At 41.1% G+C, this 25735-nt stretch overlaps 1 protein-coding gene across 1 annotated transcript; it reads left to right on the top strand.

Annotated features, from left to right (window-relative positions):
- Positions 1 to 24838, top strand: LOC131631452 (uncharacterized). The gene is made up of 2 exons (XM_058902249.1): positions 1 to 789; positions 21296 to 24838. The coding sequence occupies exons 1-2, from the start codon at positions 1 to 3 to the stop codon at positions 24743 to 24745; spliced, it is 4239 nt and encodes a 1412-aa protein (XP_058758232.1). The 3' UTR covers positions 24746 to 24838.
- Positions 24839 to 25735: the final 897 nt, after the last annotated feature.

The following is a 25735-nucleotide window of genomic DNA, read 5'->3' as shown; positions in this document are numbered from 1 at the left end:
ATGATCTATGGTTTGGTGTTGTTCCCGAATATCCCGAATTTCGTCGATCTCACTGCCATTTGCCTCTTTATGGATCAAAACCCCGTGCCTACACTCTTGGCAGATACTTATTATGCTGTTCATTCCAGGTATGGGACGAAGGGAGCCGTTGGAGGCTGTTTGCCGTTGTTATACGAGTGGTTCACTTCACACTTGCCTAAAAGTGGACCGTTTGTCACAACAAGAGACTCACAGAAATGGCCTCAAAGGATCATGGGGCTTACGGCGAATGACATCGTTTGGTACCACCTTGGGAAAGGGATAGAGGAAGTTATCACTAGATGTGGTAGTTTTGACAATGTTCCCCTCATAGGAACAAAGGGAGTTATCAATTACAATCCGAGGCTAGCGCTGCGCCAGTTGGGTTTTGCGCTAAAGGACAAGCCGTTAGACAAGGAAATATTTGAATCCGTTTGCTTTAAGAAAGGGGCTGATCCAGAGGGTCTAGAAAAAGTGAGGAGCGCCTGGAATAGTATTCATACAGATAACCGAACTTCCTTAGGAGGGAAGAATGCCGTTGCTAAACAAGCTTACACTGATTGGGTGAAAGATAGAGTCAAGGAGCGCCTATTGCCTTTCCCGAAGGTTAAACCATTGTATGAACAACCACCTGAAGTTTTAACTGCCACCGTGCCAGCTGAAGACTATACCCAGGTACATGTGGAAAACATCCGGTTGCGTGAGAAGGGGGAAGATGCTAAGATAGAGTACTTCTTGGTGAATCAGAAAAGGGCTGAATTAGCACATGAGGTTAAAATGTTGAAAGGAGGATCTTCCAGAGTTCAAAAGAGGACTAGAACTGAAAGGGGTGAAAAAGCTACCGCTATCATTGTCGAGGATAACGAGGAGATCATAAAAAAGGCCATAAAAGAGGCAGAAGAGAAGCTCAAGCAAAATTACAGAGAAGACTTGAAGGCCTGCAAGCTCCAGTTAGAAAGAGAGACTAAATATCAGCTGAGGACTATGAAAAAGAAACTGGAAGATGAGACTACTCAGAGAATAGCAGTCGAGACACAGCTGAAAGGAAGTCACCTCCGCTCCGCTCGACTAACAGAAGAGAATGTCAAGCTCAGAAATCAAATGGAAAATATGGAGAATGCACCTGAGAAAGATTATCTCCCAGAATGTAAAGGATGTGACGAACTTAGGGAGTGCTGCAAGAAGTTGGATGGGCATTTGTTTCGCAAAGATGAGGTGATTCAAAGCCTTCTTAAAGGAAGAGATCGAGAAGCAACCAAGAAACTGTTTGATGAAACTAAGAAGTGGAGTGACGAGCACTTCAGACAAGGAGGACCTCTGTTCTATGTTCAGATGGATTGATGTTTGAGTTTGTATGTCTCGACCACCACCAGACTTGTTGGATGGGGTCTTTTATTTCCTTTGTTGAACTATCTTGTTGATGTATGGCTTGCCCAAGTTTAAATTTCTGTTATGAATGAAAAAGAACTAGTTTCTCTTGATACTTATCTTTTGTCACGTTGTTAGCTATTCTGGATCAATATGAAATCTTGGATACTCTGAAAATGGCACATCACGTCATACGCACACATGCACTCATGCATTCACATTATCACATTGCATTTTCAGGTTATTGTGCAAGAAACTAATTGGGGTCCCTTTCAGCACAGATTTCTTTTCCGACGACGAAGCTGACTTTCTTACATCCTTACCGCACCAGGAGTAACGAGAGAATCATGGAACAATTTGAACAGAATCAAGCTGCCCTCCGTAGGGATATGGATGTTATGGGGGAAAGAATGACTCAACTTATGGAGACTCTTCATGTCGTTGTCCAAGGGCAAGAAGAGCTCAGAAAGAGCGTTGCTGGGTTGATCAAAGACACTCCTACCAATTCTGCTGATGGAGGGGTGAAAACTAAGGAGATTCCTGCTGAGGGGATACCGAAGGTAGTGGATGACCACCACGAGGTTATTGATCTTGAACATGATCTTACTGCTGAGATGACCGAGACTGCTAAGATGTACCAAGCTCTCGAAGAACGCCTTAAGGCCGTTGAGGTTGCTAAAACTTCGAGTTTCGACACTGCTGCTTTGAGCTTGGTACCTGGAATTGTTATTCCACCGAAGTTCAAGGTGCCAGATTTTGATAAGTACAAGGGAGTTACTTGCCCAGAAACTCACATTCGTTCTTACTGTCGTAAGATGGCCGCTCACGCCGAGAACGAACCTCTGCTTATGCATTTCTTCCAGGACAGTCTCACAGGAGCCCCGTTGGAGTGGTATATGAAACTTGAGAGGGCCAATGTCAGTACTTGGGGAGGACTTGTTGATGCCTTTTTGAAACAATACCACTACAATACTGCTATGGCTCCTAGCCGTGCTCAACTGCAAAATATGTCACAAAAGTCTGAAGAATCTTTCAAAGAATATGCCCAGAGGTGGCGTGAACTTGCTGCTCGAGTTCAACCTCCTCTTCTTGACCGAGAATTGATTGATCTGTTTATGGGTACTCTGAAAGGGCCATACCTTCAGCACATGGTTAGTAATACTTCTTCGTCCTTCTCAGATGTGGTCATCATTGGTGAACGGGTTGAGAACTGTGTAAAAGCTGGTACCATTCAGGGTGTTACTAATCCTAACAATTCAAGTGGTAATGGTAAGAAGCCGTATTCTGGGTTTGTGAAGAAGAAAGAAGGTGAAACCAGTACTGCTTCAGTTGACCAAGGTCGAACTCCAGTATACTCTGCTGTTCCACCTCCTTACTACCCGATGCCATATGCTGTTCCCAATCCGTATGCCCCTCAGGCATACGCTGCTGCATTTCCACAACCATGGATGGCACCCCAACAACCTTTCGTACCACAACAACAAGTTGCTGCTCCTCAGAACCGTCAACAGAATCCTAGGCCTCAAGGTCAAAGAGCTCCACAAAGGCAGAGGTACCCTGATAGGCGTATAGATCCGATTCCGATGCCGTATGCCCAGCTCCTTCCCCAATTACTTGCTGGTCAGTTGGTGCAACTCCGTGAAATGGGCCCTCCGCCTAGTCCTCTTCCTCCAGGATATGATGCTAATGCTCGTTGTGAATTCCATTCAGGCGCTCCAGGCCATACGATTGAAAAGTGTAAAGCATTAAAATACAAAGTCCAGGATCTTCTCGATGACAAGCTCATCTCGTTCACTCCTACTGGTCCTAATGTGCAGAATAATCCTATGCCTCCTCATGCTGGTGCGACCAATGCTATTGAGTTATGTGATGATCAGATCCTAGTAAGTGATGTTAATGAGGTAAGGATGCCGCTAGTAGTTGTCAGAGAATATCTTATGCAACAAAAGGTTTTGTGTGAACTACATGATTACTGTTTGCAATGTTCTTCTAACCCTGAGGAATGCACTAGGTTGAAAGAAGAAATTCAGAAACTAATGGATGAAGGTGTTCTTAGAGTGGAAAGGGTCGTTCCTGTCGAAGATGTGGCTACTCTAGAGATACCTTACTATCCTGCTGAGGTGTCAAAGAATCAGAGTACTCCTTTGGTCATTCGTGCTCCGAGTACTCCCTTAGTCATTCAGGCTCCGAGGACTCCTTTGGTTATTCAGGTTCCAAATGCTCCTTCGACTCCTCCAACCTCGTCTCTTGTTCCTTCTCCTGTGAACGATTCTAAGGCTGTCCCTTGGAGTTATAATGCCGTGTATATTCGAGGGAAGAAATATGATTGTCCTCCAGTGGGTAATTCGAGCATCACCAATATTACTGGCACTAGTGGTATTACCCGTAGTGGTCGGATCTTTGCTGCCCCTCCCCCACTTCCTAAAGAGACCAATAAAGAGGCTAGTACACAAGCAAAAGGAAAGCAAGTTGCTGTTGATCCTCCTGTGACACGTAATGCACAAGATGCCGAGCAACTCTTGAAAATCATTAAGAAAAGTGATTACAAAGTGATTGACCAACTTGATCAGACCCAAGCCAAGATCTCCATCTTGTCTCTCTTGGTGCATTCCGAAGCTCATCGTGATGCTCTGATGAAAGTTCTGGCTTCCGCTCACGTAACTCAAGACATTACCGTGCCTCAGTTTGAAGGGGTTGTGACCAACATTGCTGCTGGTAATTGTTTGGGTTTTTCTGATGATGAGCTTCCACCTGAGGGTAGAGCACACAACAAAGCGTTGCATATCTCCGTCAAGTGTCTGGACGCTGTGTTGTCTCGAGTTCTGATTGATACCGGTTCTTCTCTTAATGTGATGCCCAAGACCACTTTGTTTAAGCTGAGTATGGATGGGATTATGATGAGACCATGCACTATGAGTGTCAGAGCGTTTGATGGCTCTAGAAGGTCCGTAGAAGGGGAAATTGATCTGCCTGTTTTGATTGGCCCTCACATGTTCTATATTGCCTTCTATGTCATGGATATAAGTCCTTCATACACTTGCCTCTTGGGTCGTCCTTGGATCCATGCTGCTGGGGCTGTGACATCTACCCTCCATCAGTGTTTGAAATTTGTTGTGAATGACAAGATTGTTGTGATCACTGGTAAAGAGGATTTGATTGTCAATAATCTGGCGTCATACCGTTATGTTGAAGTGGAGGGAGAGATACAAGAGACACCTTTTCAGGCCTTAGAGATCGTGTCGGTTGATAAACTCCCCGTGGTTGAGAATAAGAAGGAACTCGGAGCACCCCTCTCGTCTTTAAATGATGCTAAGGCCTTCTTAGAAGCTGGTACTCCCCATAGTGCCTGGGGCAAGCTGATTGATGTTCATGAGAAGCGAGACAAGTATGACCTTGGGTATCAGCCATCTTCCTCTACTCAGCTCAGCATAATTCCTGGAAAGAAGGTGATTCCCCCCATTTCTCAAGTGTTCGTCAGTGCAAGCACCAATTCTGGAAGTCAGGTTCTCGCCGTGGACGATGATGATGAAGAAGATCTCTCCAAATTCATTTGCCATGCTGCGCCTGGACAGGAACTCAACAATTGAACTATCTTGGACATCCCTAGAGTCACTTTCATGGAGATGTAATTTTCTTGTTTCGATAAGTCATATGCTTCGCCCTAAGCATTTTGACCACTTGTATAAAGAAGGGCCCCCCATGTTGTTTCAGTTTGTTTAATATTGAATGAAAATCATATCTTCGCATGCAATTACTGTTCCATTTCTTTCATTTTTTGTTTTTTACTTTAAAAACTTTTTCAAAAATGGCAAAGCTTTCCTTTTTCCTTTTTATGTGTTGCATTCTAAGGCATAAATCATCCATCGTGCAGATCTGGCTCGAACTCCATCAAAAATGATAATGTTACTGTTCCACGTCCTGATATCCTTGAGAATCCAATTGACCAAGCTGATGAGGATAGTGGGGAAGATTGTGAAGTCCCCGAGGAATTGGCAAGACTTTTGAGACAAGAAGAGAAATCGATTCAGCCACATCAAGAAGCCATAGAAATCATCAACCTCGGTACAGAAGAAGCAAAGAGAGAAGTCAAGATAGGTGCCGCTTTGGAAAGTGATGTAAAGAGAAGGTTGATTGAGTTGCTTCGAGAGTATGTCGATATCTTCGCCTGGTCATATGAAGACATGCCTGGTTTAGACACGGATATAGTTATGCACAGGCTACCTCTCAAACCAGAATGTCCGCCTGTAAAACAAAAACCACGAAGAACTCGACCTGATATGGCTTTGAAAATCATGGAAGAAGTTGAAAAACAGTTGAAGGCTGGTTTCTTATCTGTGTGTGAGTATCCTCCTTGGATTGCAAACATAGTACCCGTTCCTAAGAAGGACGGAAAGGTACGCATGTGTGTTGACTACCGAGATTTGAATAGGGCAAGTCCGAAGGATGATTTCCCTCTGCCTCATATTGATGTGCTAGTCGACAACACTGCTCAGTATTCGGTGTTCTCCTTCATGGATGGTTTTTCTGGTTATAATCAAATAAAAATGGCTCCTGAAGATATGACCAAGACTACTTTTACCACTCCGTGGGGTACGTATTGTTATAAGGTGATGCCTTTTGGTCTTAAGAATGCTGGTGCAACATATCAACGAGCTATGGTGACCCTTTTCCATGATATGATCCATAAGGAGATTGAGGTGTACGTCGATGATATGATTGCAAAATCCCAAACTGAGGAGGAACATTTGGTATACCTTGAGAAATTGTTTGCTCGTTTGCGAAAATTCAAGTTGAGGCTTAATCCAAATAAGTGCACTTTTGGAGTGCGATCTGGAAAGTTACTTGGATTCATTGTGAGTCAACGAGGGATTGAGGTCGACCCTGACAAAGTAAGAGCAATACAGAATATGCCAGCACCAAAGAATGAAAAAGAGGTCCGAGGGTTCCTTGGGAGATTGAATTACATAGCCAGGTTCATTTCTCATCTCACTGACACCTGTGAACCCATCTTCAAACTGCTGCGCAAAAATCAAGATATCCGTTGGGATGATCATTGTCAGGAAGCCTTCGAAAAGATCAAGCAGTATCTCCAAGAGCCACCAATTCTCATGCCTCCGGTTCCTGGGAGGCCGCTTCTTATGTACTTGACTGTGCTTGAAGGATCTATGGGGTGTGTGCTGGGCCAACATGACGAGTCTGGTCGAAAAGAGTGCGCCATTTATTACCTGAGCAAAAAGTTTACCGATTGTGAATCCCGCTACTCACTACTCGAGAAAACTTGCTGTGCTTTGGTATGGGCTGCTCGCCGACTAAAGCAGTATATGTTGACTCACACTACTCTATTGATCTCCAAAATGGACCCGATAAAGTACATCTTTGAAAAACCGGCTCTTACAGGAAGACTAGCCCGATGGCAAATGCTTTTATCAGAATACGACATCCAGTATGTCACACAGAAGGCCATCAAAGGAAGTGTCCTTGCAGATCATCTTGCTCATCAGCCATTAGAAGAGTATCAGTCAATGAAGTTTGACTTTCCTGATGAAGATATCATGAAACTAGATGATAATGAAGGACCCGAACCAGGGGAGCGATGGACTCTCACGTTCGATGGTGCATCAAATGCTATGGGCCATGGTATTGGGGCAGTTTTGACTTCTCCTCGTCAAACTCATATCCCCTTCACAGCTAGAATATGCTTTGATTGCACAAACAATGTCGCAGAGTACGAAGCTTGCATAATGGGCCTCGAAGCAGCTATTGATATGAGGATCAAGATCCTTGAGGTTTATGGGGATTCTGCCTTGGTCATACATCAAGTAAGAGGTGATTGGAAGACGCGACACCCCAATTTAGTCCCTTATAAGGACTATATCTTGGAGTTGCTGCCTGCTTTCGAGGAAATCACTTTCAATCACATCCCCCGAGAGGAAAATCAGTTGGCAGATGCTTTGGCTACTTTGGCGGCCATGTTCAGAGTTAGCTCCCCTAAGGAAGTGCCAGACATAACGATCCTCCGTTACAAAGAACCTGCCCATGCATTCCCTGCTCATTGTCTCACTACTGAAGATGTGTATGATGAAAAGCCATGGTATTACGACATCAAGAGGTATGTTGAGAAGCAAGAGTATCCCGAAGATGCCACGATTGGTGATAAGCGAACGCTTCGAAGGTTAGCATCCAAATTCTTCTTGTCAGGAGACGTCCTGTACAAAAGAAACTATGATTCAGTTTTGCTCAGATGCGTGGATAGACACGAAGCAGAATCGATCATGCGGGAAATTCATGAAGGGTCTTTTGGAACTCATTCCAGTGGACATTCTATGGCCAAAAAGATCTTGCGAGCAGGATATTACTGGATGACAATTGAAAGTGATTGTTATGTATACGTGAAGAAGTGCCACAAATGTCAAGTGTATGCTGACAGAACTCATGTTCCTCCGACTCCTCTGAATGTCCTGACGTCGCCTTGGCCCTTTGCTATGTGGGGCATAGACATGATTGGACGGATAGAGCCACAAGCTTCAAATGGACACAGATTTATTCTTGTTGCTATCGACTACTTCACCAAATGGGTTGAAGCTGCTTCTTACAAGAACGTGACCAAGCAAGTCGTTACTCGCTTCATCAAGAAAGAGATCATATGCCGATATGGGGTTCCAAACAAGATCATCACTGATAATGGGTCCAATCTTAATAACAAAATGATGGCAGAGTTGTGTGAAGAGTTCAAGATTGAACATCACAATTCATCACCTTATCGGCCAAAGATGAACGGCGCAGTCGAAGCTGCTAACAAGAATATAAAGAAGATTGTCCAGAAGATGGTTAGAACGTATAAAGATTGGCATGAGATGTTGCCATTTGCTTTGCATGGCTATAGAACTTCGGTTCGTACCTCAACTGGGGCAACTCCCTTCTCTCTTGTCTATGGTATGGAGGCCGTACTACCTGTCGAAGTGGAAATCCCTTCGTTGAGAGTCTTGATGGACGCCAAACTCAATGAAACAGAATGGGTTCAAACGAGGCTTGATCATCTCAATCTAATTGAGGAGAAACGCTTATCTGCTATTTGCCATGGCCAGTTGTACCAAAAGAGGATCAAGAAAGCGTATGACAAGAAGATTCGGCCTCGAGAATTCCACACAGGTGACCTAGTCGTAAGGAAGATCTTGCCAATTCACACCGATCCAAGGGGCAAATGGACTCCCAACTATGAGGGACCATACATTGTGAAGAAAGCATTTTCAGGGGGTGCTTTAATCCTGACAAAGATGGATGGGGAAGACGTTCCGCTTCCAGTCAATTCAGACTCAGTCAAAAAATACTACGCATAAAAGACCCGCTAGGTCGACGTACCTAGGCAAAAATAAGGGCATCCCGGCAAACCAAAAGGGTTTGGGCAAAAATTAGGGATAAAACAAAAAAAGAATAACCCGCTAAGTTGAAAACCCGAACGGGCGACTTAGGCAAAAAGGGGCATCCCGCTGGATTGAAAACCCGAAAGGGCGATCCAGGCAAAAGTTAGGGATCAAAAGCGAGAGGCTGCAGTCTGAATATCTTTCACAAAGACCACTATACGCCCTTGACAGAACGGACGAATCAATCCAACCATTACCCTTCTGAAGCAAAGCATTGAGAGGATCGAGGATATGGGAACTGTAGCAATATCAGTTTTAATGGAAATCCGAGCATTTTTCTTTGCCATTTTGCTCTTTGCATTTTTTATTTTCCTTTTCGCAACTACCTCATTTAGGAGTTGCTTCCTTGTACAGAAGCCTATTCACAGGCATTCCATCAATAAAATGATCTTTCGATGCAAAAGCTTTATTTCATTCTTTTCATTTTTTGCGCATGCGAGGTGTGATTTAATTCGTTATTAAACATTGCATTGAAAGCATGGGGGCAATAATCACAAATTCAAAACGAAACATGATGTTACATAAACATAAAAGTGCTCTGAGGGGCACTGTCATACCCCAATTTTTGACCTAAGATACCACCTCATATCATTGCATATGCATCATTTGCATCTCTAACAAATTGCATAGCTTGTGTTTGCTACTTGTGACTCAGCAGGGATTAATCAAGAAATCACTCATCAGTACAAGTAACAATCAATTAGGGTTTTGTTCTCCCTTCATCTCAAATGAATCATCTTCATCAATAATCAACATTTGGTCCTCAGAGATTCATTTCAACAAGCTCAACAGCTTTGAATCGACTGAATTAGGGTTTTGACTGAAGATAGCATACTCTTGACTTTTGCTCAGAATTTGACCTAATGGCTTGGGACATGATATCAAGACCCCAAGTGCATCATTTTGACCTAATCCATTAGCTCAAGACATCTCCTACACAAAGATTGATCAGACAAATCCTCAGATCAGGGTTTTGAACTATCAGGGACTGAAATCAGGGATCACATTTGGGAAACCCTAAAAATCCCCAGGGAGTCAATCAAAGACCTCAATCATCTTCAAATAATCCCTATGACAACATGCAATGGAAATTGTATCTCAATTCAAGACCTACAGTCATCAATTTCATCTGGTCGACAATTAGGGTTTTTGACCTAATTCACTAAACCACTGACTTTTTAATCAGGACATGGTGTCACAACTCAAACCATGGCTCAATATCCTCTAATGCTTCAATGTGATCCATTCATATCATTCATTTGGTGAGGATAACCTGTTTCATTTGAAATCTCCAGAAACGCGATTCGTTTGAAAAAGTCAACTGTACAAGATCACCATTGACTTTTGAGGAATTTTGGTCAACCATGACTTTTGAAGTTTTGAATCATCAATATATGATATATGAAGTCATTTGATCAAGAAAAATCAAGAAAATCAATCAAGAATCAAAAAGTCAAAAGTTTGACTTTCATACTTAGAAAATTTTTCTAAGTGTTTTTCATGGTTTTTTCCAAACTTTGGAGGGGAATAACTCAAAATTTCACCTACAAACTGAAAAAAACTTCCAACATGAAAGTTGTAGATTTTGATCCAATAAACAACTTTGACACATATAAATTTTTTCCATAAGATCAACCATTTAAGAGAAATGGAGGTTCAAAGTTGATACTTTTTGAAAATTTCACTTAAAACTTCATTTTCTTCAAAGTTCATGGATCTTTTTCACCCATTTCCTTAAAGGTCTTGAAGAAACTTTCAACTAGGGTTTTGAAGTGTGTAACATGAGCTTTCCAAAATGTCCAAGAGCATGAAAAAATATGGAGTGTAGCTATGGTTTTGAATTTTGACATTAGTGACCATTTCACTTGAAATTTCAAGCCATTTTTGCAAAGTTATGAACCAATTTGCCAAATAATGCAAGTAATGACACACCAAAGCAATGATTGAATGATATTTTCTGGTTTAAGATCAGATAGGAAAGGGATAAGAAGCTTGGCAAAAATAACCATGGTTTAGTTACTTTTAACCATGTGCATTAAATGTAAAGATTCCATTTTATCTTCAAATGCCAAATCACCAATTCTTGATCAACTTGCAAAGCTTTGTATTCAGAAACCTTGGCCTATAAATAGAGGTCCAAACTTCATTGCAAATCACACCAAAACCTCACAATTATAGGTTTTCTCTCTTCTTTCTTGAATTGCAAGTTTCATAGTTTTCAAAGAGGTAGAAAACTCAACCTCCAAATCCTTGAAGTTATGGCCAAAGTGATGATTCTAGCAAACCATAAACACCATATGGGATGTGTTTGAATCACTCATACACCCAAAAACACCTCAAAACTCAAAATCACTACCTCACTTCCATATTTGCATATATTGAACCTTATCATGCCAAAATCCATACCAAGCTATATCTGTCCAAACTAACACTTCCAACACCTCATATATATCACATATGGACTATCCCAACACTCATCATCAATCAAAAACTTCAGAATCACCAAGCTCGATTCATACTTGAAGCAACTGCAGATCGGGTTCCACCAACTGATCCAGATGTTTTCAATCCACTCCAAGCATCCAGACACCTTCCATATGGTCTATTGAAGCTATCCAGATCATCAAACAACTTCTGTAACACCTCTATTGCAGAATTCGAATCCCAGCTTGGCCGTTTTTGAAGGTAAGTGCTATGAACTTCAAACTCATACATACATGCATCATAAATGAAAAATTGAGCTATCTTGTTTCTGCACTATCACTGATCAATAGCCCTCAATCAATTTCACAATTCATCAATTATACACAATTTCAGATTGAATCATAAGATTAGGGTTCTTCGTGTTCATCAGAAAACCAATGATCTTAGAGTGAAAATAAATGCAATTAATTGGTACCATTGTGTTCCTCGTCCAAAACCGAGCAAGATAGACTATCTACTTGATCAAAACAATCCAGTTTCAAAGATTTTCAAAAATCAGTTGAAGGTGTGTTCTTGGCGCCATTTTTGTTTCAGAAATTTCAAATCCAAGTTTTAAAATATAATCAGTTTGATGCGTGTTATTAACAAGCCACAAGCGTGGCTCAGTTGGTTGTGTGTTTTGGCTGGTGAGAGAGAGGGCGTGGGTTCAAACCCTGGCAGGACCAAAAGCATATTTTTTGCCACTTTTCTCATTCATTTTCTTAACAACTTCACTTAATTAATTAACCTAGCAAATTAACTCATTTTAACTTCATTTTTTGCATACTCTTTGTTTAATAAACATATTTTATGAATACCAAAAAAAAATCATCAAAAAATATTTATTTGATACATTTTTAAATAGGTTTAAAATGACTTATTTTTAAGTATTTTTAATACTTTAAATATTGTTTTTTTCATTTAATTTTTAACCTAATCACTTGTAAATATTTTTTGAATAAACCCTAATCATCTAAGTGTTAATTGAAGACAATCTTTTTGTTTATCTTGATTAATTTGACTCCTTTCAAAAATCAAATCATTTTAAAACAAGCGATCACGATTCATTTCAAAGACAATAAACCATTTCTTTTTGAAACTATTGATTAAATCTTTTTAATTGATCAATTGATTTTCAAAACGATGTGGGGCCTCTCGAATATTAGAGAGTATAAGACCCACTCTTTTTTCTTTTATACAGTTTTTTTTAAAAAATAAATTTCTTTCAAAACAAACTTTCAAACAGTTTTTCAAACGACGCGTCTGTAAATAAAACGATCAACCATGTTTTATAAAATACCATGGGCCTCCATGTAGGTATAAGCCCCAAGCCCTTTTGTACATACCCACTCAAGTACATGAAATTAGGTATTTCATTGTACGCCTTTTGTACATATCTCGATCAGTTTGATTTTTAACTTCGAATAACAAACCAAAAATGAAGGTTTCTTTAAATCTTCCCAAAAATATACCATGGGCCTCCATGTAGGTATAAGTCCCAAGCCCCTTTGTAAATACCTGTTTACATAGCTTTTGAATAAACTCAAGTGGACCTCTCCTCGAGTATAAGTCCCGAACCCCGTGTATACAAATGGATCATGCTTACAGGTATATTTCCTTCATAAACTCCATTATATACACACACTTTGTCATATATGTATAACTGTTCATATTTGTTCATGTACTTGTTCATATTTGTTCGTACTTGTTCATATGTGTGATTGTGATATATACTTGTTCAACTTAGTACAACACTAGGTTCCCCATAGCCTCCTATTGGGCTTCGTGCAAAGAATCTCCCTAGTTTAGGTTAGGACATAGAGTATGGTTTCCCGGTGAAATCGCTCTAAGAGCTCAAACCAACTATACCACGCCTCCCCTTGGGCTTTGTACAAACGAGTGACCCTCCCATAGCCTCCTCTTGGGCTTACAATGCAAGGACCCTGGATTGTCCCTCCCATAGCCTCCTCTTGGGCTTACAATGCAAGGACCCTCGGATAGCCTCCTCTTGGGCTTCATACAAGGACCCACGGGCTTCTTATAAGCATCCCCAATATCCAAATCAAATACCCTAGGAGATTAGACATTTTTCGTCTCTATGCTAGGAGTATCTCTTATATCATCACAAACAATCAATCAATCAAACTTTTTTTTTTTTGCCACAAGTCTGGCTAATCAATCAATCTTCTTTTGCCACAAGGCTGGCTAATCAATCAAACCGTTTTGCCACCGTACTGGCTGATTAATCAAAGTTTTTGTCACAAGGCTGACTTCATTGAAACTTTTGCCACGAGGCTGGCTGATTAATCAAAACTTTTTGTCACAAGGCTGACTTCATTGAAAGTTTTTTGCCACAAGGCTGGTTAAACAAACAAAAATCAAACAGATGTATGTGATGATATAGATTAGATACATCTAGCATTTAGACGACATTTGTCTATTTTCCTTTGCTTCCACTAGCATAAGTGGGAACTACGATTGCTCTGACTTTCTCAACATCCCTTTGAGAATACGTAGGCACAAGGTCGATCCTTGGCGAGCAAAACAAAACAAAAAAAACCATTCAAACCTTAGCACCCGTAGACCCCGAGCTACAGATGCTCTGATTCCCTTTAAGGGATATGTATGCAGAGGATCGCGATGATCTTTGCGAGCATAATCAAACAAACACCTTAGGTCCCACCTATTTCACAACAGAACCTTCACCATGGCATAGAATAAAAAACAATAAAGAACCCTGTAGAGTACTACAGATACGTTGGGTGCTAATACCTTCCCTTCGTATAACCAACCCTCTTACCCAAGATCTCCCCCCACTTTTAGGTTATTGCAGCTTTTTTCCTTTTCCTCCTTTGGAAATAATAAAAAGTTTGGTCGAAACAAAGAAAAATCATTTTTTTGAGCACTCGAGCCCAAAGAAGGCATCAGGTGTCTCATCTCACAAAAAAAGAGGAACAAAACGGTTTTTCGCCCGCGACAGAAAAATGGCGACTCCACTGGGGACCATCTTTTTATTGTTTCCAAAGGAAGGGTTATTTCTAATTATTGTTTTTATTTTTTACATGTGTGATTCTTTGGTTCTGTTACTGGTGTGATTCTGTTACAAGTGATACATTATGGACAAATCCTAACCCGGATTAAGCACACAAAAGAAATTAGGTGGAGGGTATAGTCATGTGCAGGCGCACTTGAGAATCCTTCCGCTCAGTGGAGGTTCCTTGTTGGTAATATATGTTTAGCATGCTTTCGTAGCGAAGACATTATTGCCGCATTGAACTGAAGAAGCTGAGAGACCGTAGAACCCCAACCCATCCTGGCCTTATTAGGACGTGGTGCAGAAACGATCCAGGTGAAGACTTGGATAGTTGTCATGCGGAGAACCACACTCAGACGAGTTTTTCTTGAGAATATTTCTGGCTCATCAGTTTAGTCGTGAAAGCCGGTAATATCCAAAAGAAAAATGTAGACTCTGACGTATCAGTAGAACATGTTGTACAGGTGATTAACTAGATCTATCCCTATTTGGTTCTCTGACCTCATGCTCGTGACGCTGGACCTTTGAACCTGTGTGTACTATGTTTGTGTACCATGTTTGCGTTACCATTACCATGTCTGTTTTACCATGTTTGAATATGTGGCATTCATGCATCCACGCATTCATACATTCAAAAAAAAACCCATCTTTTTTTCCATAAAAAAAACATGATTTTTCCAAAGATTTAGAGAAATTTTCTTTGCAAACATTTTAGGATCTAGTCATGGAAGAAGTAAAAAGGCATACCAAGAAATACGGTTTCAAAGCGCCTGATGTGGGAAAACTGATAGAGTTAGCATCTTCTGTACAAAATCCTTCCAATTTTAGGAAAAGTTATGGAAAACTTTTGCCTATCCTGAACACTCATGTTGATGAAGGACTTCTCAAAACTCTGGTTCAGTTCTATGATCCCGTCTACCGTTGTTTCACCTTTCCAGACTACCAGTTGGTACCGACCTTGGAAGAATATGCCAATCTTTTGGGTATTCCTGTGTCTGACAAAATACCTTTCAATGGTTTGGAAGCCATTCCTAAGTCACATGTCATTGCAACAAGTATCCACTTGAAGAAATCTGAGGTAGAGAGTAATTGGACTACCAAAGGAAACCTTCCAGGTTTAACTTCACACTTCCTGGTAAAGAAAGCCTTTGATTTCATTGAAACTGGTAGCATGATAGCTTTTGAAGCTGTACTAGCCTTGCTCATCTATGGGTTGGTTCTGTTTCCCAATGTCAACAACTTTGTTGATATCAATGCCATAAAGATCTTTCTGATTGGAAATCCTGTTCCGACTTTGCTTGGTGACATGTATTTCTCTGTTCATCATAGGAATCGCCAAGGCGGTGGAATCATTGTATGTTGTGCACCTTTGTTGTTCAAATGGATTGTTTCACACTTACCTGAGTCTCCTATTTTCACAGAAAACCGAGAAGGTTTGCGTTGGCCTTGAAGACTTATGTCTCTTACTAATAATGATATCCGTTGGTATACCTTGGCTCGCTGTGGTACAGAAACCATTGATAGTTGCGGAGAATTCGCCAACGTACCTCTCATTGGTACACAAGGAGGAATTAACTACAATCCGATCTTAGCCCGACGACAACTCGGATATGCAAATTCAGTTAAACCCGTTGGTCTCGCAGTAGAAAGCTACTTCTATCAAGAAAAGGAAGATCCTCAAAGGTTGAAGACAAGAATGATGAGAGCTTGGTACGACGTCCGATGGAAAGAAAAAGGTGAGGAAAGGAATTGCATTGCTGCGGACGCCTACACCTGCTGGGTAAAGAAAAGAGCAAAGGAGTTTCAAATGCCTTATGATTATGAAAAACCCATGTCTCTTGTGGTACCTCAACTACCCAATATTCCCATTCCCACTATGAAGGAATACCAAGACACTTTAGCCAAGATGAGGTTAGAGAAAAATGCTTGGGAGCACAAGTTTCATAGGACCGATATGGAAAACAGAAGGTTGAAGAAACAAGTGAAAGATCACGAAGAAACTCTCTACTGTCAAGATGGATGGCTCATGAGTAAAGATGAGAAGATTCGCCAGAAAGACGCTGCAATCAAGAGGTACATCAAAGAAAGCAAGAAAAAACCTGAAGGTTCAACAAGCAACGCTCCAACTCCTGACGATTGGAAGAATATTGTTGACAAGCTAAAGACCGAAAAGGCCGAATTGAAAGCTTACTATGGGAAAGAAATCATGAAGCTCAAGCTGCACAATGCATTTGGTTCTTCGTCTGATGAAGATGCTTAGGATTGTTTATCTTTTTATTTATCATTTGCTTTTGTAAGGAGCTACGCTCCAATGTTGTAACATTTCCCATTATTGCAATAATAAAAAAAAAGTGAATGAATAAAAGATCAGTTTGTGTACAAATGTTTGCAAGAAAATAATCTTTAAAATATTTGGAAAAATCATAAATTTCTTTTTGCATACATCATTCTGCATATCGAGTCTGTTGTATAGAGTCTCATCTTTTGGATCTTTCTCCATTAGATCGTCAAGCTGTCGCGTCCCAAAGTTTCTCGACCGCGCTCGCAATCAGATCACAGATACAATACTCGTTCAAGCAGAAGAAGAGTAATGGAACACTCTGAACAAGAGAATATTGAGCTTCGTGGTACAGTGATCACTCTTCAGGAAAAGTTGGAAAGTCTCACTACTCTAGTTGACTCCTTAATGGCCGCACAGAATCAGCCGCCGCCACCCAACAGTCAAGCAGCGGTAACATCTGAAGTCACTACTCCAGTTTCTACAGTTGCATTCGGTATTCCATCTTTCTCCATGCCAGAAGGTTGGGGCACGCCTTTCAGCTTTGGTACAGGTTTCCGCCATAATGTTTCTGGGGTTCAAACAACCACAACTGAAGCGCCTGCTGCACAAAGTTCACAGTTCACTCCAAATCAGGGGGTAACTTTTTCTCAAGTCACTATGGCACTTTCTCAACCCACTATGACAGTTCCGACCCCTACGGTTCACACTGTTCCCTACGATGGAAATGAGATTTATCATGATCAAGGTGATAGCACAAATCCGCGTAATCTTGTGGAAGATCTCCAAGAACAGTTCAACAAGATTCAATTGGAAGTCAAGGCTATTCGTGGAAAAGATTTGTTTGGAAAGAATGCCCAGGAGCTATGTTTGGTTCCCAGTGTACAGATACCTGCTAAATTCAAGGTCCCAGACTTTGAGAAGTACAAAGGTAGTTCTTGTCCACAAAGTCATCTTGTGATGTATGCCAGAAAGATGTCTACTTATGCAGATAATCATCAGTTGCTTATCCATTACTTTCAAGACAGTTTGACTGGTGCCGCACTGAAGTGGTACACAGGCTTGGATAGCACTAGTATTCGAACATTCAATGACCTAGGTGAGGCCTTTGTCCGACAATACAAGTATAACTCGGATATGGCTCCAGACAGAGATCAGCTTCGGTCCATGGCTCAGAAAGACCATGAAGCTTTCAAAGAATATGCCCAACGATGGAGAGAAACTGCTGCTCAGATTAATCCACCGTTAAAAGAGAAAGAGATGACAAAGATCTTCTTGAATACTCTCAGTCCGTTTTATTATGAACGCATGATTGCTAGTGCTCCAAGTGATTTCACCGAAATGGTAAACATGGGGATGCGTCTAGAAGAAGGAGTCCGAACCGGACGTCTGACTAAAGAAGGTGGATCTTCAAGTGGAACCAAAAAGTTTGGAAGTGGTTTCCCAAAGAAGAAAGAACAAAGTGTTGACATGGTATCCCAAGGGAGGCCAAGAGGAAACGTCAATCGTCAATGACAGGTTGCTGCTATCACACCAGTCGTTAACACAACACCAAATCTGGGATTTACTCCTCAGTTTCAGCAACAACAGCCTCGACAACAGGCTCAGCAGTTAAACAATAATCAGAATCGAGTACAAAGAGCTCCACAGTTTGATCCAATTCCAATGACATACACGGAATTGTACCCTGCTTTGATTAAAAGAGGTCTTGTCCAAACTAAAGCACCACCACCGGTACCTGAGAAGCTTCCATGGTGGTACAAAGCAGAGGTCTCATGCCCTTATCATCAAGGAGCACCTGGCCATGATCTTGAGCATTGCATAGCTTTGAAATATGAAGTTCAGAGGTTGGTTAGATCTAATCTTCTCTCTTTCAGAAATTTGAGTCCTAATGTGCAAGCAAATCCGCTACCCAATCATGGAGGGCATGTTGTAAACATGGTATATGGGTGTCCTGGCCAATACCGAGTCTATAATATCAACTTCTCAAGAGCAGATTTGGTACAAATGCACGCTACTCTTTGTCGGGGGCAGAATTTTCGCCAGCATCAATATGGTTCCTGTAGAATATGTTGTGTGGATCCTCACGGGTGTTCGATTGTGAGAAGAGATCTCCAAGTTTTGCTAGATAATGGTACTATTGAGATCTACAGAAATAGGGATGAAAATGAAGTTAACATGATAGGATGTTATCCGCATGACCTTTTAGTCTCAGATATCAACTCGGAAATGCCTAAAGTTAACGTCATCGTTCCTCATTTCAACATGCCTGAGCGCATGGAAGTTACTTACAACAAGCCGAAGGTTCCTATTGCTCCTTTGATCATCTGTCTACCTGGACCTGTTCCTTATAACTCTGACAAGGCAGTTCCATACAACTATAATGCAACAATGATAAAGAATGGACAAGAAGTTCCTTTACCAACTCTCTCATCTGTCGTAAACATCGCTGATGTGAGTCGAGTAACAAGAAGTGGACGTGTGTATACTCCACTACCTCCGAAGCAGCCTGTTGCTCCTGCAGTCGGACAAAATCCTGTCAATACACCAGTAGGGAATCCTGAGGAAATTCCTGTCAGTAATACAAACACTGATGTTGGTCAATCCAGTGGAATCAATGTGAATCCTGACTTTGATGAAATTTTGAAACTTATTAAAAGAAGTGAATACAAGGTTGTGGATCAGCTTATGCAGACTCCTTCGAAGATCTCGATACTTTCATTGCTTTTAAACTCAGAAGCCCATAGGGAAGCCCTGATGAAGGTCTTGGATCAGGCTTTTGTAGATCATGATGTGACTGTTGATCATTTTGATGGGATAATAGCCAACATAACAGCTTGTAACAATTTAAGCTTCTGTGATGAAGAACTCCCCGAGGAGGGTAAAAATCACAATCTTGCTTTGCACATTTCTATGAACTGTCAGTCAGACTCTTTGTCCAATGTGTTGGTAGACACCGGATCTTCCTTGAATGTGATGCCAAAGACGACTCTTGCTCGCTTGTCTTACCAAGGAATGCCTATGAAATTCAGTGGTGTGGTAGTCAAAGCATTTGATGGATCGCGAAAATCTGTTATCGGCGAAGTCAACCTTCCCATGACAATTGGTCCACATACATTTCAAATCACCTTCCAGGTCATGGACATTCAAGCTGCTTATAGCTGTCTGTTAGGACGACCATGGATCCATGAGGCAGGGGCAGTAACTTCTACGCTCCATCAAAAGTTAAAATTTGTAACAAATGGAAAATTGGTAACGATAAGTGGAGAGCAAGCCTTGATGGTGAGTCATTTATCCAATTTCTCTTTCATTAGTGCTGATGATGTGGAAGGAACGCAGTTCCAAGGTCTCTCTTTAGAAGACGAATCTTTCAAAAAGAAAGCATCAATCTCTTCTTACAAAGAGGCAGTGAAAGTAGTAAAGGATGGAACTACTACTGGCTGGGGGCAAGTTGTGATCCCTACTAAGAATGAAACTAGAGCAGGTCTCGGATGTTCACCAACATTCTCAAATTGCACCAAGAAGGATGAAACCCTTCGACCGATCAAAGAAACATTCATTAGTGGAGGATTCCTTAACCCAATTCCTCAAGAGGTTAATGTCCTTATCGAAGAATGCATCGAAGAAGGTCTACCTGATCCTGAAGAAGAATGGAAATGTTATCTCAATGACTCGGGATACATGTCTCAGGAAGAACCATATCCTCCGTCAGAGAAACCCAAAGGCAAAGAAACTGAGCCTGTTCCTGCAGAAATCTGGGACACCTTGGGACAACCAAGTGGAAAATTTGATTACATGGTGAAGTACACTGCACCTGAAAGTTACAAGATTGCGATTGAGGATATCCAACCAACTGGATGGGGAGATTCCTTTGAATATAATAGTCAACCAGAAGAGGCTTATCAGCCCTGTCAATTTTCTCAGCAGCCTGAAATTACTGAAGGTTTCGGCTTCAACGCATCTACCAAGATTCATAATCCTGAAGATGGTTATTATCACATAAATGCCATTTTTGAAGATGAAGGGGAAGATGGTCCCGCAGCTGACTCGGAAAGTGTCGCTGACAATGAGTCTCTTCATCCTGAAGATTGGGAAGAACATCCTGAAAATTCTGAAGATTGTGACTCATCTTACGCTCTTCAAGAAGTAGAAGAAGACCGTTTCAACTCTACAAAGAACAAGGTTGACAAACCAGGACCTTCGAATCCTGCTCGACCAGCAGTCAATGTCAATACTGGAGATAATTCTGAGGAGAATTTTCCTGAATACATAATACACAGAGGAGTTCGTTGCTACTGGAAAGCTGTCGACGTTCCGAATGTTGTTCGCCGCTCAAAGTAATCACCTCGCTGTTATTTTGACCTCCTGCCTTGCCCAAAGCAGAGAGATGTTTTATAGGGCTTTGCTTTTAAATGTTCCGCCCAAATAACTTTGTGTATAGGGCTTTGTTTTAAAAGTTTCCCTCTTTGTCCTGCCCAAGACAAATGAGTTTGTGTTTAGGGCTTTGTTTCAAAAATGAATCATAAATAAAGTGTCATTTTGAATTCCCTACATTATACGTTTTATTTTTGCTTTTTTCTGGAAATGGTAATCCTAAAAAACCAAAATAAAAAATTTTTTTTTTTTTTTCAAAAAAAAATCTGCATACACTCTTGCATTCATAAATTTTCTGAAATAAATATAAATCACATGTGCAGATTTACTATTGATAAACCCATTGAATGCAATAACCCTATGCCCTTTCCCAACTTTGAGTTTCCTGTGTTCGAAGCCGAAGAAGAGGAAGAAGAGGAGATCCCGGACGAGATCTCTCGATTACTTAAGCACGAGGAAAGAGCCATTCTGCCTCATAAAGAGCCTTTAGAAAAGATTAACTTGGGTTCTGAAGAAGACAAAAAAGAAGTGACCATTGGATCGCTGCTTGATGCTGATATCAAGAGTAAGTTGACAGACCTTCTCAAAGAATATGTTGACGTGTTTGCCTGGTCCTACCAAGACATGCCTGGGTTGGATACCAATATTGTTCAGCATTACTTGCCATTAAAGCCAGAATGTCCGCCAGTTAAGCAGAAATTGCGAAGGACTCACCCTGATATGGCTAACAAGATCAAAGTAGAAGTTCAAAAGCAACTCGACGCAGGTTTTCTTGTCACCTCTGAGTATCCTCAATGGTTGGCCAACATAGTGCCAGTTCCGAAGAAAGATGGAAAAGTCAGAATGTGTGTTGACTACCGTGACTTGAACAAGGCCAGTCCAAAAGATGACTTTCCATTACCACATATCGACATGCTGGTTGATAACACCGCTAAGTTCAACGTCTTTTCCTTCATGGACGGGTTCTCTGGTTATAATCAGATCAAGATGGCTCCTGAAGACATGGAGAAGACATCTTTCATCACCCCATGGGGTACCTTTTGCTACAAAGTGATGCCGTTTGGATTAAAGAATGCAGGCGCAACTTACCAAAGGGCAATGACTACTCTCTTTCATGACATGATGCATAAAGAAATTGAAGTTTATGTGGACGACATGATAGCCAAGTCCAGCACAGAAGAAGAACATATTGAATACCTTTTGAAGTTGTTTCAACGACTAAGGAAATATCAGCTTCGCTTGAATCCTAACAAATGTACTTTTGGGGTTAGATCTGGAAAACTCTTGGGTTTCATTGTCAGCCAAAGAGGAATTGAAGTGGATCCCGACAAAGTCAGAGCTATTCAAGAGATGCCTGCACCAAAAACTGAAAAGCAAGTAAGAGGATTTCTTGGACGATTGAACTATATCTCCAGATTTATCTCTCAGATGACTGCTACTTGTGGGCCAATTTTCAAGCTTCTCCGCAAAGATCAAGGGGTTGTATGGACTGAAGATTGCCAGAAAGCGTTCGACAGTATCAAAGAGTACCTGTTAGAACCACCAATATTGATTCCTCCAGTTGAAGGGAGACCATTAATCATGTACCTTACTGTGTTAGAAGAATCCATGGGCTGTATGCTTGGACAGCAAGATGAAACCGGTAAGAAGGAGCATGCTATCTATTACCTGAGTAAGAAATTCACAGATTGTGAGTCTCGTTACTCCATGCTCGAAAAAACATGTTGTGCTTTGGCTTGGGCTTCAAAACGTCTCCGCCAGTACATGATCAACAATACTACTTGGTTAATCTCCAAAATGGATCCGATCAAGTACGTCTTTGAAAAGCCCGCCTTAACAGGAAGGATTGCCCGATGGCAAATGTTGTTATCTGAGTATGACATTGAATATCGTGCCCAAAAAGCGGTCAAAGGAAGCATTCTCGCCGATCATTTGGCACATCAACCAATTAATGAATATCAATCTCTCAAGTTTGACTTTCCTGATGAAGATGTCTTGTACTTGAAGATGAAAGATTGTGACGAACCGTTACCTGAAGAAGGTCCTGATCCTGGATCAAGATGGGGCCTAATTTTTGACGGAGCAGTAAACGCTTTTGGCAATGGAATTGGAGCAATCATCATCACTCCCAAGGGTACTCATATCCCGTTCTCCGCCAGATTGCTATTTGATTGTACCAACAACATCGCAGAATATGAAGCATGTATCATGGGTCTCGAAGAAGCCATTGACTTAAGGATCAAGATCCTAGACATATATGGAGATTCAGCCCTTGTGATCAACCAAATCAAAGACAAATGGGAAACTTACCACCCTGGCTTGATTCCTTACAGAGATTATGCAAGACGTCTTTTGACTTTCTTCAACAAGGTTGAATTGCATCATATACCTCGAGATCAGAATCGAATGGCAGACGCCTTGGCTACTCTATCTTCCATGTTCAAAGTCAATCATTGGAATGATATGCCTACAGTCAGAATCACGCGCCTTGAAAGGCCTGCCTATGTGTTTGCAACTGAAGCAGTCATCGATGATAAACCGTGGTTTCACGACATCAAACGCTTCCTTCAAACTCAAGAGTACCCGCTTGGGGCATCAAACAAAGATAAGAAAACTCTAAGGAGACTTTCTGGCAGTTTCTTATTAAACGGAGATGTGCTATACAAAAGAAATTTCGACATGGTTTTGCTCAGATGCGTGGACAGACACGAAGCAGACATGTTAATGCATGAAGTGCATGAAGGGTCCTTTGGAACTCATTCAAATGGGCATGCAATGTCCAAAAAGATCTTAAGAGCAGGATACTATTGGTTGACAATGGAATATGATTGTTACAAACACGTGAAGAGATGTCACAAGTGCCAGATCTACGCAGATAAGATCCATGTGCCACCGACTCTACTCAACGTTCTCTCATCTCCATGGCCTTTCTCCATGTGGGGTATTGACATGATTGGAATGATCGAACCAAAAGCTTCAAACGGTCATCGTTTCATCTTAGTGGCTATTGATTACTTCACCAAGTGGGTCGAAGCAGCATCTTATGCCAACGTTACAAGACAAGTGGTTGTGAGGTTTATCAAGAACAACATCATTTGCCGATATGGTGTTCCCAGCAAGATCATTACTGACAATGGTTCAAACTTGAACAACAAGATGATGAAAGAATTGTGTGAGGAATTCAAGATTGAGCATCATAACTCTTCTCCTTACAGACCAAAAATGAACGGCGCCGTCGAAGCCGCCAACAAGAACATTAAGAAGATCGTCCAGAAAATGGTCGTCACTTACAAAGACTGGCATGAAATGCTGCCATTTGCTTTACATGGGTACCGTACTTCAGTGCGTACTTCAACAGGGGCAACTCCCTTTTCTCTAGTATACGGCATGGAAGCTGTGCTCCCCGTAGAAGTTGAAATACCATCAATGAGAGTCCTCATGGAAACTAAGTTATCAGAGGCTGAATGGTGTCAAAGCAGATACGATCAGTTGAACTTAATCGAAGAAAAACGTATGACTGCTCTATGCCATGGACAGTTATACCAAGCAAGGATGAAACAAGCTTTCAACAAAAAGGTTCGACCTCGTGAATTTCGAGAAGGCGACCTCGTGCTTAAAAAGATCTTGTCTTTTCAACCAGATTCTAGGGGCAAATGGTCTCCTAATTACGAAGGCCCGTATGTTGTCAAAAGAACATTTTCTGGCGGCGCCATGACTCTTGCAACCATGGATGGTGATGAACTCCCACATCCTGTGAATGCTGATGCAGTCAAGAAATACTTTGTCTAAAAAAATACAAAAGAACAGCTCGGTAAGTCGAAAACCCGCAAAGGGCGACTTAGGCAAAAATGAGCGTCTCGGTGGACTGAAAACCTGAAAGGGCGGTCCAGGCAAAAATTAGAGACAATAAACAGAAAAAATGCATCCTGGTAGATTGAAAACCTGAAAGGGCAATCTAGGCAAAAATTAGGGATTTATGACAAAGTAACTGCATCAGTCTATACTTCGTCACCTGAGGAGTCTTTTTTCATCAAAGGATCTTCAATCAAATCATCGCCAATCTGAAGCGACAAGCACAGTTGGAACTCAAAGTTGTTAAGGGAATAGTGGTTATTGCTTTCAATGTAGCCTTTTCCGCATAATTACCGTTTCCAACTTTTGTAAATACTCTATGGAATCACGCCTTTAGCTGATTACCATCCTATTAAATAAATTTGAGCCTTGTGCCCATTTGTTTGCAATCTTTAATTTCTTTCAGCTTGCAAAATGATGCTTTAATTGTGTTATTCACTTTTGAAACAAAAAAGAAAAAAATAAGTTTTAAATGAATTTACTTCACTTTTCTTTTTCAAAATAAAAGCGAAACTTTCCTTTGAGTTGTGAACAACAGAAGGAACATCAACAACTATCTCCATAGGATGAATCAAAGATTATGACAAGAAGCTCTTCTATCCCCAGTGAAGAAGCTCTTCTATTCCCAGTGAAGAAGTTCTTTTATCCCCAGTGATGAAGATTTTCCATCTCCAGTGAAAAGATTCTTCCATCTCAATGAGAAAAGATGCTTATCTTCCCCAGAGAAGTTTAAGGCACGCAACACCATTCATCACCTGTGTTATCTACACCGTGTTGAAGAACATTTGCCAAGTATCTGGTTGTATTGCGGCGTTGGTCCATCTCCAGTATATACTCCAATTGTCTGTCAACCTCGTCAGTATGCATGCGACATTCATGACATTCATCATTCATACATATTTGCATCATTTATGCATTCTTGCATTT

Source organism: Vicia villosa, unplaced genomic scaffold (assembly GCF_029867415.1).
Source record: "Vicia villosa cultivar HV-30 ecotype Madison, WI unplaced genomic scaffold, Vvil1.0 ctg.000828F_1_1, whole genome shotgun sequence".
In the NCBI taxonomy this organism is placed as follows: domain Eukaryota; kingdom Viridiplantae; phylum Streptophyta; class Magnoliopsida; order Fabales; family Fabaceae; genus Vicia; species Vicia villosa.
Note: the sequence above shows the minus strand (reverse complement) of the source record. Positions and strands in the feature narration are given on the sequence as shown.

What these genes read in the sequence shown, in the direction of transcription:
- LOC131631452 (XM_058902249.1), top strand. Translation starts at nt 1, where the DNA reads ATGATCTATGGTTTGGTGTTGTTCCCGAATATCCCGAATTTCGTCGAT. An exon ending in GGGCTGAATTAGCACATGAG is followed by an intron (nt 790 to 21,295) that starts GTTAAAATGTTG and finishes ACTATTGATAAA; the next exon opens with CCCATTGAATGCAATAACCC.